This window comes from Columba livia, chromosome 1 (assembly GCF_036013475.1).
Source record: "Columba livia isolate bColLiv1 breed racing homer chromosome 1, bColLiv1.pat.W.v2, whole genome shotgun sequence".
In the NCBI taxonomy this organism is placed as follows: domain Eukaryota; kingdom Metazoa; phylum Chordata; class Aves; order Columbiformes; family Columbidae; genus Columba; species Columba livia.
Genome location: NC_088602.1, coordinates 25,383,125 through 25,398,130, shown reverse-complemented (window position 1 = coordinate 25,398,130; position 15,006 = coordinate 25,383,125). Strand labels below are relative to the sequence as shown.

Below are 15,006 nucleotides of genomic sequence, written 5' to 3'. Positions count from 1 at the left end.
CAGTGTCTGTAGCTGGTAGAGAAATGCTGTGATCCTGCATGTGAGCCAGCATCGCAAATAAATTTAATGGATTTGGTCATACATGATGTGTTGGGCCACAAGTGAACTGAAATGGTGCCTATCCCTGGACCATTATTTCCTCTTTTTCTTTCTTGCTCCTAAGTTGCAGGTCATGTCTGCCTACCACACATCAATGAGCTTATTCAGAAAAGCAACATAAATTCTTGGTGCTAATAAAATGGCAATCACAACAGTTTCCATAGTGAAGTGGCTAAGGAGATTATCCACTAGAATGACATGTCCACCTTTAAACTATCACTTGATGAAAACTGGGAATGTCCTACCTTGGCAGAGGAGACACTGCCAGTAGACTACCCCCTGCCAAAGGAAGAGAGACATGGCGGACCTCGATGTCATCAGAGTTATTGGGCCTGTAGCCAGAAGGACTCCCCATCTCCAAGTCTGGGTTATGTTGTTAGAATTCACAATAGCCACAAGGCTGAACAGTGAAACATTGCTACCAGCCAACAACAAAATGCTGTAAAAAGGGGCAGGGGCTGACCCTATAATCCTACATGTAACTGCAATGGGAAATCTGAAGAACTCTTCTTTACACTGATTGTAGGGAGGGGGAAAGTGCTAGGAAATATTTTCTTGAACTACACCAGTACTTTAGTGGATTTCAGAAAGACTTGAGGATGGGTCTGTTTAAACCAAGGTGGGAAGAGTAAAAGATGGACTCTGTAGACATTGGAGACTGATGTTTGGATTAAGAATGAGCAGCAGTGGTTTTTTTTTTCCTTGTGACCAACAACAGATATATTTCTGTTTTAGACAGTACTGACAAAACTCCTTTCACGGAAAGAAAAATGTTGCAAATTGCTGGGATACCAATTGTATTTCATAATGTCTGCAATTAAATAATTCTGTAGCTGGGAGTTTTTGTTCCCCTTCATCCTGTTTAACAAATCATTAATGTGAAGTTAGGAAGGATTTTTCCTCTCTTAGTATATTGGCAAGGGATTTCTGACTCACTGAAGAACTTTTTCATATATCTAGAATGGCTTGATTTGCTATAACACAGAGGAGTAGGGGTGAGTAGTCTATATGGCATAGCATTGATGAAACTCTCCACTTCCCTAAAAACCTCAGTTGCCTAATGCTCACCTGTGACTTGAAGGCCTGGTTGGTTGTCTTCTCTATGCCTCAGGCCCACCAGCACAACAGTCCAGGTGAGGGAGTACAAGGAGGCAATCTGGGGAGCAATGACACATCACATGGATTTAGCAAAGGCTCCTCTGACTTCTCAGAAAGACTTAGCCTTGCCACTTCTAGAAAATTGGAAGCATTTTGCTGTGTTCAGTTTGTCATTCAAGTCTGAAAGCTTATAAAATAAAGTGCTTGTACAAGGCTAGCAGGCAGATCTTAAAAGCTAGCTGTTCCCTGTACTGTAGATCTGCTTTTGTTCCTCTTCCATTCAATTATATAGAGCGTATGTAATACCCAAAGGAGGGCTCCAGGTCCAAACTGAGAAAACTTATGATTTTAGAAATTAATCTGTCTGAGATGCCATTTAAATGTATCCATTACTGCTTTCATTAAACTCTTTTATGGTCTAGGACACAAGTGTAGGTATTTTCCCAGAGCTTCCCTAAGACTTTTGAACTGTCTTCCCAGAGGACAAAAAATATCATTTCAAGATATGAGTACTGAGTACTACTCTCCCTTCGTAAACTTTAAATGAAGTTCAGTCTCATTCTTGGGGAAAAGCCTTTCAAACGAACAGAGAAATGTCACACACTGGCTGGGTGAGCTGTGCTCGATGGAGGAGCAAGTACCATAGCACTCCAACCACCAGCTGGGTTTCAACCCTTCATCCCCTGTCATCTGCCTCTTCAGAGAGCTGTTCCCAGAGTGTGAATGCCTATGCTAACTCTGTCTTGTTCCTGCCTCCTTATCTGAACTCGCAACTGACCTCCTGAACGTCCCTTGCTTTTCCCCAGACGTGCCCAAGGAGCAGCGGCTGCAGGCGGTGCAGGCAGCCATCATGCTGATGTCGGATGAGAACCGGGAGGTTCTGCAGACCCTGCTGTGTTTCCTAAGCGATGTCACCTCCGTGGAGGAGAATCAGATGACTCCTATGAACCTGGCTGTTTGTCTGGCCCCTTCCCTCTTCCATCTCAATATAGTGAAGAAAGAAAGCTCACCGAGGTAAATTGCTTCTCAACAATATGAGTAGTCATATTCTTAATGCAAAAATGATGCTTTCAGTATTTCTAAAGGCATGCAGGGTACAATTTTCCAAAGCATCTCCTTTCCCGCACACGTTACGCAGGGCATGGCTTCAGTGAGAGGGGAGAGCCCACGCTGCAGAGCCAGGAGCACACTTGCATGCACACAGAGGGCTTCTTCACAAGCCCAGCAGGTGTTCCTGGCTGGCTGCTGTGAATATGCAGTCACTGCTCTCCATGCAAAATTGCAATGAGGCACTAGTGAGTTTTGCGTAAGTGATGTAGGCTTTGGTGAAGGGAAAGGGCCTGATTTTGCTCTGTTTGAAGTAAAAGATTGAACATGTTTTAAAGGATTTTACTAAGTAGATGGTTCAGTGAGCATTTTTTTACTCTGCATTTTCTGGCTACTTGGGAAACTGAGTTTATTTCAGGCCACGTTAACATGGTGTGTAACATGGTGACTGTCGACTAAACCCAGCTAAGCATTAATGGTGTCAGCTTGATGTTCCTTCTGACTTATTCTTCCCATCCACTTCAGAATACACTGAGATTCTTGGTCATGCACATGTATAACCAGTTTCTGAGCAAGCACTTTAAACGGTAACAATGTAAACCACTGTACATCATGTCTGTTAAAAATCCATTTCAAAATGTAAAACACCTAATGCAGGACATGCATAATCTTTCCTGCTTTTACCTTTGGCTCAACAATATTTTAGCTAAACATTTTTCCTTTAAAAACGCCCAAGAGCCTGAGCTATCTTGTGATGAATAAAAACTAAAGATAGGCTTTTCTCTTTGGTGTTCTGAACATCCTGCTGCTGTTTGCTCTCATACTAAAAAGATCCAGCTCTTTTTACCTGAGACACTGAATTCAATTACAGGGTAATACAGAAAAAATATGCAACAGGGAAGCCAGATCAGAAGGACCTCAGTGAAAACCTGGCAGCTACTCAGGGACTTGCTCACATGATAATGGAATGCAACAAACTTTTTGAGGTGAGTGAGAGTCTCAAACAGCATTATTCATGGCAACATAATGCAGCATCCTTTGAAGTATTTATGTTTATGCTTACATTTTCTGTCTTCTGTTAGCTGAGAGATTGATGGTGCCTCACTTATTTGTAAACTTGCTCCATCTAAAGTTTATTTATCTAATTTCTTTATGAGTGTTCCCTTCTAGCAAAGACACAACTATTAAAAATGCAGGGTAATTATTCTGTGGCAGTTTTCAACCCAAATTACTGGATTAGGAAATTTTATTCTAGTTAAAATAAAAATATGCTGGTTTAACATTTCATTTTATTACAATGTTTTTAGCATCTCAATTAAAACTTAACCATCTCAAAAAGGCAAGCTGATACACTTTATTTTTGTGTGTCATGCAAAAAGTTAAAATTGCACAGAGAGATGCAGTGATTCCTGCAGCTGCTTTCACTGCAGGTGGAGGAGAGATGATGCTCAGATGTCCCTTCCCCAGAAGCACAAGGCAACGTTTCTGGGGGCTAGAGGAATAACACGTGTGCTGATGGACAGTGGATCAGTCTAATATGGTTCTGCATGAGTAGTGCAATTCTGAGCCATGGACTCTTTCATTATACTGCTTTGATTTCTCATCTTGCATAATAAGCAAGGACAGAAATAGGTATCCTTCTTACATTGCTCATTGCAATTGAATGCTGAATGGTCCCTCAACCTAGAAACACATTGCCATAAGGAAAAGATCTCAGCAGGAGGTTTTCCCTGTGTGTTTTCCCTCCCTTCTGTGGCACAGGTCCCGCATGACATGGTCGCCCAGTCCCGGAACTCTTACATGGATGCAGAAGTGCGTTCTCCCACCCTGGATGAGCTTGGGAAACAAGTGGATGAGGAAGGAGGGAACTATCAGATGTACCTGGAAAGTCTCATGCAAAATCTCCAGAAAGAAGCAAAAGAGAAATTCAAAGGATGGGTCACATGTTCCAGTACAGAGAACACAGAGCTTGCCTACAAAAAGGTAATTTGGGGAGACATGGAAGAAGCAATAAGGAAAACAAAGCAAAATACAGCCTAGCTATGGAACACTCTGACTTGTTGCATGCCTAAATGCATACCCTTCCCACACCTTGAATATTGTGTTCAGTTTTGGGTCCTTCACTACATGAAAGACATTGATGTGCTGGAGTGTGTCCAAAATGAAGCTGTTGGATGATCTGGAGCACAAGTCTGATGAGGAGCAGCTGAGAGAACTGGGGCTGTTTAGCCTGGAGAAAAGGAGGCTGAGGGGAGACCTTATCGCTGTCTACAGCTACCTAAAAGGAGGTTGTAGCTTGGAGGGTGTTGGTCTCTTCTCCCAAGTAGCAGGTGAGAGGGCCAAGAGGAAATGGCCTCAGGTTGCACCAGGGGAGGGTTAGATTGAATACTAGGAAAAATTTCTTCCCAGAAAGCATTGTCAGGCATTGGAATAGGCTGCCCAGGGAAGTGGTGGAGGTTCCATCCCTGGAAGTGTTTTAAAGACATGTAGATGTGATGCTTAGGGACACAGTATAGTGATGGAGGTTCCATCCCTGGAGGTGTTTTAAAGACATGTAAATGTGACACTTAGGGACACGGTTTAGTGATGGACTTGGCACTGTTAGGTTAACAGTTAAACTTGATCTTAAAGGTCTTTTCCAACCTAAACGATTCTATGATTCTGTCTGGTGAGGCACACGTGTTTTTAAAAGACTACTAAAAGCACTTAAATATGTAATGTGACAGTGATTCAGGTATGAGATTCCAGGAAAGTCACACGAAGCAAGCTAAGGTCTCCAAAATGGATAAAGTGATATAGCAAACAACGCAACCAGAGAGTCAGCTGAGACTTTAAACAAGAGATAATTTTACCTGAGTAAGCTCTTTGACTGGAGGATGGGCAAAGTTGCTGACTGTTTCCTGTTGTTTGCCAGCAGTTTGGAGAACAGAGCCAGAACATAGGTATTAAAAAACCTCTTCAGGCTGCCCACTGCTTTACTTAGCCAGGCCAGCCATATAGCCATTTTTATCCCTGATCATCTTGTCCTTGTTTCCAATAGATTTTTGATGTCTGCAACTTCTATCAAAATTTCTCAAGTTGTTCCGGGCTCCATCACTTCTGCAGGGAAAGCCAGGCTGCTGCAGCTAGGAAGAGGGTGCTGCGGGGTCCCTGCAGACAGTGGGGTTCAGGGCTGCTGGAAAAGAAATGGCAAAACAGAGGTCTGCAAACCAGCTGTGGCTACTGAGAGGAGGGGGTGGATTAGGGGCGAGTGACATGGGTAGAGTAGGGGAAGGGCACTGGGAGGAGTTTGGGATCTGGATGGTGAGGGGGTAGGAGTATCTTAGGGGTCTGAGGCAGCATTACCCCTATTTGGGAAAGTGCAACCCCTCTATTAGGATGAAGAAATCACAGTTACTCCAGTTTGCAACCAGCTTCTGTGAGTGACCTCTCCAGAGAGGGACTGCAGGAGGTTGGGGAGGGAGTAACAGGGCTTAGGGGGGAGCAGGATGTGGGAGGGGGGAGGGTGATGCACTGCTCTGGGGTCAAGGGCGTGTGAGGCTACAGAGGCAACTGGGAACCTCTGAGGCCCTAGGGCAGGAGGACGGGGGAACTGAAAGCTTTGGGGAGGAGGAATTATAACAGCATAAAATAATTTAAGGTGGAAGCTGGGTTTCTGGGGACACAATCCTGAGCCTGTGGGAGGTGCTGGAGGTTTCTGGAGCGCTAGCATTGGTATGTGAGGATGCCAGGGGAGGAAGGGGTGAGAAAATCAGGGCTTGTGAGATCCAGTGCTTACAGTTAACTTGCTTGCTGTCTGAAATGCAACGGCCCTAAAATCATGCAGAAGTGCTGTACGTGTGGAATTCAGAATATTCATCTTTTACATAGCCTAGCACCTTCCATTCCCCTTATTGCATGCTGGGGAGGTGTGATAAGTAACAGGAGCCGTGAACTAGGAAGGGTTAGCAAGCAGTTTGTGTGTTGCTTCTTTGAAAGGCATTTTCTCAATATTTGCTATTTTCCCAATACAGCTATTTTGAGGACAAACATCTGTGTACCTGACACATAATTGAATCAACATGTGTTCTGCTCTTCCACCAATTAACCAGGAGGATTATTTGACCCTTAGTGCCAGCTAGAGCATCAGAATGCCCAAGGTGGTGGCTTTATTTCAGGCCAGGGTTTAAGTCTCTCCTTTCATCTCTTTTTACTTCTACACACCTATTCTTCATTGCACACGGTATGTTTAGGTTTGAAAAGGTGTCTCTCACACCAGACATAATGCAGCAGCTCTGCTGGCACTATGGGAACTGGTCCAGATATACACTGGTGTGAGAGCAGAAGTAATATATTGTTTCAGTTTTCCATCTAGGACTAGTTATGCATATGTTTTCACATACAGAAAAGCAGCAGCAGTAGCAATAATGGTAATGGTTAGCAGGGAGATATGCATGCTCTCAAGCTAAAGCCCAGATACCCATACCAGGATTCTGTCATCAGTTATCCTTTGCTGAACATACACATATAGATCATGGGGGTTTATGTTCTTTGTTACTTCAGGTTGGGGATGGGAACCCTCTAAGGCTTTGGAAAGCCTCAGTGGAAGTTGAAGCCCCCCCATCAGTTGTCCTGAACAGAGTGCTGAGAGAACGTCACCTCTGGGATGAGGACTTCTTGAAGTGGAAGGTGGTCGAGAGCCTGGACAAGCAGACAGAAGTTTACCAGTATGTTTTGAACAGCATGGCTCCTCATCCCGTCCGAGACTTTGTTGTTCTAAGGTAAGGGCTAAGGGCAGTTCTCCACCACCTTTGCTTCCTGCAATGCCTGCAGGGAAGACCTGGTCTTCTCTCAGCCTTTGCATCTGTATAATTGTTCTTCAAGAACTCTACTTCTGGGCAGCAGTGTTGATTTCTCAAACTGAATTAAAATTGTACACCTAGAGCATGCTGACCTTTCCTCTGATGTAATTTGAGCAGCACATACTCCTGAGGCCATAAATATCATTTCTTCCTCAGAACAGATGTCTGATAATAGCTGCTGTTCTCTCTAGCTTTGTTTGTTGTCAAAACAGTGTAAATAGAAGTCAATTGTTTTTTACACTGCTTTTGCTGTTCTCTGGGGAATGTTTGATGTTTAAGAGCCAAATGTTTAGTAGAAAAGATAGTGATGCTTTTAAGCTAAGGTTGTTATACACTGTCTATATAAGCTGTTATTTTAGATTTGCAGTTGAAGTCTTTGTAGACTAAGAAATGCTAACCATAAAAATCCCAGTGTGGAAATGAACAGAAAGAGACAGTAGATACGTATTCTGACTGTCTTCCAGGCGATTAGATCTCTCAAATAGATGTATAGGTGTGTATCAATATTCCAAATTTGATCCCAGATCTGCTATTTTCTATCTGTCTGTACAGAACAGACAAAAAAATTCTCTTATGTACCTTCTGCCTTTGAAATCCTGGCCCTTTGCTTGCTAGGAGCTATTGTGGAGCTGCTGACATATTTCACTTGCAGGGTCAGTCCTATAGTTATTTATTTCAGAATGATTTTTGTGCATTCCTGTTCTTGGTCTGTGCTTTCTTTGGCTGAAGTGATGTACCAGAGAAATATTAAGCAGTTTTGACAAAGGCAATAGTCCAGTGAGTCAGAATTGTATTAGAGGGAACAGAGATTGAAGGAAAAAGATGAGCCCAATAAAAAATTATTATGATAGTACATCCCTTGTATGAACTTCAGTATTCATGAGAGAAGGATAACATGCAGATATTGTTGATATAAGGGCAGAATTGTTGGAACTCTTAGAAGACTTTTAAAATATTCTCTGTAAGTTCTTTATAATGTGAAAACACCGCTCCTCTCATTGCACTATTTCCTTTGACTTCCTGCAGTATACTGGGCTAAATTATTTATTTTATAATTACTTATTTAATAATTAATAATTATTAATAATTGCTTTATAATTAATTTTCCCATATAAGATTATTGACTTGAATCAGTAGTAAATTTGGTCTTCTGCATAGCATCAAGGTTGCCTGGGAGCGGCAGGGAGGTTTTGATGACCATAATTGCCCTCTTATTTACCGCTTAGTTCACTATTAGGTTTCATGGTGGTTTATGTTCTTTAAAGAGCAGATGTGGAGTCACGTTAGTTAAAGAAAAATCTTGCCATCAAGTTCTTATTCTTTCCAGTAACTCAGGCAGAATGACCCCCAAAGACTAAAAGACGTATTATAAAACAGAATCCTGGTGTGTTTTTGAGGGCTGAAAACAGCCGTCAGCGAGATCTGTCAGATTCTGTTGTTTATCTCTTTTGATTTATGTCATTAAGTCTAGAGCAAGGTTAGCCAGTGATATTGCAGTCAATGTGATACCTTATGATTGGTGGGAAGTGAACAGTGAAATTACAATTCTCATCTGGGGACATGAATAAATATGTTTTAATGGAAGGCAATTTTCCCCTTCCCAGTCAAATTTTTTGCTGTGAAAGGATAAACTTAGTTATTCTTTTTTTTATTATTTTATTTTATTCAATTTGCCAGTCATAACAAGGGGATTAGGCTCACTTGAGAAGGTTCTAATGGTAAAAGGATAGGGGTGATATTTGGTATGCCTGGGATCTGACACAGCTCTCAGCTGCCCTGCACAAGCACCACTTTTCATTAAAGATCCCTCAAGTGTTGCATGTTCTTTAAGTATCACAGCATCTCTGAGTTAGGTGTCATGCCTGGTTTTACTACTGTAAGATATACAAAGTACAGAAACTGGCCTAAATCCATAAAACTAGGAATAGGAATCGTAAGTCTTCTGCAATCTCTGGAATAAATAGTTTTCCACTTCAGGAATGACCCAAGTAAGTGCCATGTAGTTACAGTCACATCTAAGGACGGTGCAGGAATTCACGGCAGATGGTTCAGCATCTCACAGTAGATCTGAGATGTGATTTCCTACTCTCCATGTGTCTTAGCTACCATGGTAGCTCATCATTATTATTAATGCACAGGCACATGGAAAGCCTTCTGAAGTCAGTATCTTCATGCAGTGTCTTGAATAACAGCTCAATTTCATATAAGAAAAATGCAGAATGTTAAAATTATCTGCTGACATCCAAACTTCAACAGTCCTTGAAAGCAGCTTACCTGTTAAAACATGATACTTCCCAAGGCAGTGTAATCCCTGTCTAAGGCCGCCCATGGCAAGATGATGCACATTACACAGCACAGTGAGAATTTCTCATTTCTTCCCACACCATAGGAAAGGGCATAGACATTATCCTTTGAGAGTCAAGGCAGATGTGAAACATGTGAGAACCAAGATATGTAGCAAATGGTTACAGAACAAGAAAAAACAATGTTAAGTATTAAAGTCTAGGTCTCCTGAACCTGGTGGAAAATTTCTGCAGCATGTGAAAGAGGATAGAAACTTGAGAGAGGGTGAAAAACTTAAATGACTGACAGAGTTCAAAATAAAAATACATCTTAACAGGCAAGCCCAAAATCTGACTGTTTGTGAAACGAAATGTGAATAATAAGAAACCTGCTACATATCATTGGCTAACTGACATATATATATGGTGACATGGTCATGAAATTTCACTGTTATGTTACTTTTTCCCAAGTAAAATTTACTCAATAGTTGTGTTAACAGTGGTGAGACAGAATGTGGTTCTATGATCCAGAAAATGCCCCTTTCCTCCTGTAAGGGAAATGAACATGGAGCATAGATCCTGTTGGGAAAAGAGGTAGATGAGCATGTGATTATGTTAGCAGAGGCTGCAAAACGCTTGTTAGTTCTTGCTACGTGGCACTGGAAAGGACGAGGACCTTTCTGAGAGATGTCTCTTTTTGGAGTGACAGTGAAGAGGAAGGAAACAAATGGATAAGTGATGCCTTGGTAGGTGCCTGGTTGACTAGTCCTTTTAGGATCATTGGTGAGGATATTGGTTCAGACGTTTGCTTGGTAGCAAACCAAAGCCTACCTAAAGAAAAGGGAGCCTTAGCTTCACTATCATTCCTAAAGGTGTAAACATGACGTTCCAGTCTTTGACTATTGCAACAAATAAACCATGTAAGACTCTATTTTGCCATTGCTACTTGAAATGTGGGGTGGCAAATGACCATCACATAATTGCCATCAGCCAACTGAGGAGACCCTCCTCAGCTGCTGTGCATCAGTGGATATTTGCAACAGAACACCCTGGTAAAATGTGCTGCACTTATACTTGCTATCACCAAGAGTATTGTACTTGATCTTGTCCTTACTTCATGTTCTTTCCAAAATCCTGTCTATCTGCTAAAGACTGTATCATGCCCTGCAACACATGGTGGTCACAAAGTGCTCATGTGGATATGCAAAACTTCTCCACCCAGAGCCTGTAGCAAGGTAGATGGGTGACCATTCCGCATCATGGTCAGATTCCCAGCTGGGGTGGTGGGTTGATGACAGAATTGTGCTTATTATCCTCCAGGAAAATAATGTACATAGCATCAATTGCAACATCTTCCCATGAGTTGTTTGAGAAGGTGCCAGTTTGGGGGGGTTGATTTGCCTCCTTCTGTACCAAAGTATCCCCAAACTTCTGAGGAGTTCTTATCAAAATAATGGTATCCACCATTAAAATAAATATATTTACAGAGGAGAATCTAGCTCTAAAATCTGAGCTGGATAAGTTTCTGTGGCCTGTTCTGAGCAACACTGCTTACAAACTTGGAATGCAAAACTCCTCCAGGGACTCCTAGGACAGTCCAGTGTCTGCATTGCAGGTAACAGCAAGGATAGGCAGACAAACTGTTCCTAATTCAGGTTCTGACTCATGTGCTCAATAGTTTCATTACTAAAGTGATTCCATCTTGAATGTGTCGTTGCAGGACATGGAGGACAGATTTGCCAAAGGGCATGTGCATACTGGTTGCAGTCTCTGTGGAGCATGAAGAGGCTCCTCTTATGGGAGCTGTGCGAGCCATTGTGATGGACTCTCAGTACCTGATAGAGCCATGTGGCTCAGGAAAAGCCAGACTGACCCACATCTGCAGAATTGACCTAAAGTAAGTATCCTGCCTACAAAAGCAGATATCTGTTCAGCAGGGCAAAAACGTGCAACTTGAGGAGGGAAGGTGTTGGGAGCAGAGGACATGCTCAATGTAGCTTTGCTGCTTTGGAGTCTTTCTGCAGACTTCTCTATCCAAGCTCATTTCCCTGCTCAGCATCTGCTGCTGTGGTGATGTGATCATGGAAATAAAATCTGGCTATTTGATTACTGCAAGGGAGAACTTCAAAGTATGCTTACAGTGACAACTATTTGAAGTCCCCACCACCACTGTGGGTAGCGGGAAGCAGGATGCATGGCAAGCCCTTTCCTGCGGGGCACATTTCTTGAGTATTTGAGTTTCTCAATAATTCTCTTTCCATTTCTTCAGAGGACATTCCCCAGAGTGGTACAACAAAGGCTTTGGACATCTGTGTGCAGCAGAAGTTGCCAGGATCAGAAATTCATTTCAGCCTCTGATTGCCGAGGGACCAGAAACAAAAATCTGAGGAAGTGTTCCTGGGAGCGTGTGAGCGTAAATCGAGGTCTGGTGGGGAACAGGGAATACTGAAAGCAAAGATCTTATTTAAACTGCAGAAATCAGACCAGACCTGTGGCTGTACAAAGGTGAAACAGGAATTTTATAGGAAAGTTATTTTATTCTGTAGACATCACCTCCCCCCACCACATCTCTTCTGTATTAATTTCAATTATTGAAGTAAACGTTTCTTCAGAGAGGTTTTATCATTATTACTTTAAAATCAGACTATTGCCATTACTTATGTATTACAGAACTCTGGTATTTAAAGGCTTCTAAGAAGCATATTTTAATTGTAAATAAATTATGTACAGTATGTATATATTTATCTATATGATATCTATATATATGTATATGTATAAATTAATTATTTTGTATATAACTCAGTGCAAGTCACTTGCATCAGTCGGACCTTAAATGAATCTGTCATTTGTTTCTTAGTGTGTCACTGCTACATAAGCTGTGTTTGCTATTATCACAGGGCTACCAAGCAGAAGCCGTGTGATAACAGGAACGCCTGTTCTCAAATACATTTTGTGTTTGTATATGCTGTGAGAAGGTACCTAGAAATAGCTGTAGGAAGAATTAAAAGAACCAAGGAGGAGGGAGGCTACTGTACGTTTAAAAATAATGAGGAGTGGATTGGTTTCACCAAATAAAGTCACTGAGATAGACATTTTGAAGGCCATTTATATTCAGCTGCAGAAAGTTTGACTGTTAGTACAAGGTGTTGAAAACTTACCTATTGCCTTAATTAATGGTATATCTGTCACTAGAGAACCTCACTATCTGCAGCGATCATAGTAACTGCTCATTCTTGGAGAGTACAAGATAATGCTGTGTGTACTGAGGTGTCTGAAATCAGACTGGTAAGTTATTAAGCTGTAAATCTTTTTTTTTAGCATTTTGTCTAGATTCAGCATAAGTGTTTCTATGTTGTTCTTTCCTTCTCCCATAGAGATGGCTAATTGTTAAGAAACTCCAAAGCAGATTTTCCACATCCAGTGAACACAAAGACGTGCTGATGAATACCATGTCTTTTAATATTCTTACTGTACAAATAACTAAACTTTTTTAAAGCTTTTAAACACATCTTGAGATTTAAAAGACTAAATGCAGACTATATGTGGAAAGATTGCTTTTATAGAAACAGCAAGCATTTTCGTATTATATTGCACTGATCTGCATGGTCCTGCCTCTGTAGGCATTGGTGGGAGCACGATTAGCCTCTGACTATGAGGAGCTGGAGCCATTTAAGCCTATTATATAATTTCATTTTCAGGGACCTATTATTTTGCTAATGGAAGAATGCTTTAAAAGTAATAATAATAATAACTTGTCGACATTACCTTTGAGGCAGGGTTCTGTTTTCTTTTTAACTAACCTAAGACCAAAAATTATATTACATCTATGATTCAATAAGAATGTTCTTCATTAATCACATTTGTTCACCTTGACTTTATTTATTGCTGCATAAAACAGCCGAGTCATTCATAGCCAGTGTTTTAGCTCAGTCCTTCCAACAAACTCCACTAAGATTTAGTATGAGGTCAGTTAAGAGGGATACATTACCTACATGAAGACATGGAGTTTTGTGCACTGATTCAGTAAACATGGAAGTATCTTCAAAGCCAGTGCTTTGAATCTGTCCCAGGTACAGGGGCTGTGGGGCCGCCCATGGCTGGTCCTTGATTGCTGCTAGAGCATGGTCCCACGTGCCATCATGCACAGGCGTAAAGGCTGTGCTGGTGGAGAACAGCCCTGCAATCCGAGGAAACAAGCTGGTAGGAGCCTGCGGTGGACAGAGGCAGGGTGACCCAGCATGGTGACACCATGGAGCAGCAGGGCCCCAATAAAGTCACTGTCACCTTCCTCTATGGGCTCTCTCACCCATGTTTTGTTGTACAGCTCACAGCACCAGGGAGGCTGGCTGCCCGTGAGCTTCTGCCTTGAGCTTATGGCCAACAATAGTTGCAAAGTGCAGCTATTGGGTTTTTTTAAGTCTTACAGACAGGGGAGCACTCACAGCCTTACACGGCTATGTTGAGGTCACCAGCCGGCTGCCAGCCACCACAGCTGTCCAGGCCTGGATTGCCTGGGAGCAAGCGGTGGCTCACAAGCTGGTGGGGCAAGACCAGTGCCCTGATTCCAGCAGGACCACTGGTTCCAGCAGGACCACTGTCCCAGGAAGCAGCACCTCTTCCTCAAATGCTTGTAGCCATGGCAGCAGGTTTTGCGCCGGCTGTTTTCCAAAACATTAGCAATTAGAGCATTTCTGCTACATTAGTTTGCATAAATGAATACAATAGTGCCTCATTATTAATGGATGCAGAATTTCTGGCCCTGGGAATGACGATTGTCTGACAGTACATAATTTCTTAAGGAAATGAAGGGAAAACCTGGACAGTGGTTTTATTCTGTCTGACAAGTCACTGCTCAGCTGGATGGGGCCCGGTGCACCTGCCACCATGAGCAAGGCAGGATTGTCCTCCTACCCTTGCAGAAGCTCTGTCATGTGCTTCTGGCATCTCTAAGCAATGTATCAATGAAATAAGATTTCTTTAAAATGCGCATTATGCCATGTCTACCATTCAGCTACCACAGTATTTTGTATTGTTACATTGCCATTGAGAATACATTATGATAAGTGCATTTTAAATGTTATACTCATATCAATACCTCATATTTTTACCTCATCTGCTGGTATCAGTCATTAGTTGTAAATAAATAATTGCAGAGTTGAATAAATTTGCATACACTAAAGAATCTTGTTTCCTTTTTGCACTCATTTAATCCATTAGCACAAGAAACACAATAAATTTAAGCCATTGCTTTCTTTATTGCAACCTGCTGTACACTTAACTGTTCTGATATGGGACTTCAATAATGATTTTAGGCTCAAAATGATATTTTTGTCTATTATAGTGTCCTTAAATAATCTTTGCTGTGAAGCTGATGTATATCTTTTCCAAAGAGGCTATTAAGCTAGGATGGCTGGCTTGAGAAAGGAAAACTCAGGCCCTCAACAGTGTTCAGGTCCCTGACTCCCACTGAATTCAGTCATGCTTCTGTATTTGTGTTCTTCTCAATAATCTAGGCCTTGGTTCATAAGCGTGACTGTGGAGTGGGGATGCTGAATGTTGGGTTCACATTATCAGACTTCAGCCACCTCAAGTCCATCAAGCCATAGCAAAAGAAAAAAAAGATGCAACAGCAGGACAGT

General features: G+C 41.9%; 1 protein-coding gene across 7 annotated transcripts in view; it reads left to right on the top strand.

The window, feature by feature from the left end:
• Nucleotides 1-14,549, top strand: part of STARD13 (StAR related lipid transfer domain containing 13) — a 310,401-nt gene extending 295,852 nt beyond the window's left edge. For all 7 annotated transcript variants that reach the window (XM_065051591.1, XM_021286176.2, XM_065051599.1 and 4 more), the window contains 6 exons: nucleotides 2,004-2,211; nucleotides 3,116-3,230; nucleotides 4,006-4,227; nucleotides 6,787-7,004; nucleotides 11,088-11,264; nucleotides 11,637-14,549. In XM_065051591.1, the coding sequence (XP_064907663.1) occupies nucleotides 2,004-2,211; nucleotides 3,116-3,230; nucleotides 4,006-4,227; nucleotides 6,787-7,004; nucleotides 11,088-11,264; nucleotides 11,637-11,754 (1,058 nt within the window). In that variant the 3' untranslated portion in view covers nucleotides 11,755-14,549. The remainder of the gene's footprint in view (nucleotides 1-2,003; nucleotides 2,212-3,115; nucleotides 3,231-4,005; nucleotides 4,228-6,786; nucleotides 7,005-11,087; nucleotides 11,265-11,636) is intronic.
• The last annotated feature ends 457 nt before the right edge of the window (nucleotides 14,550-15,006 follow it).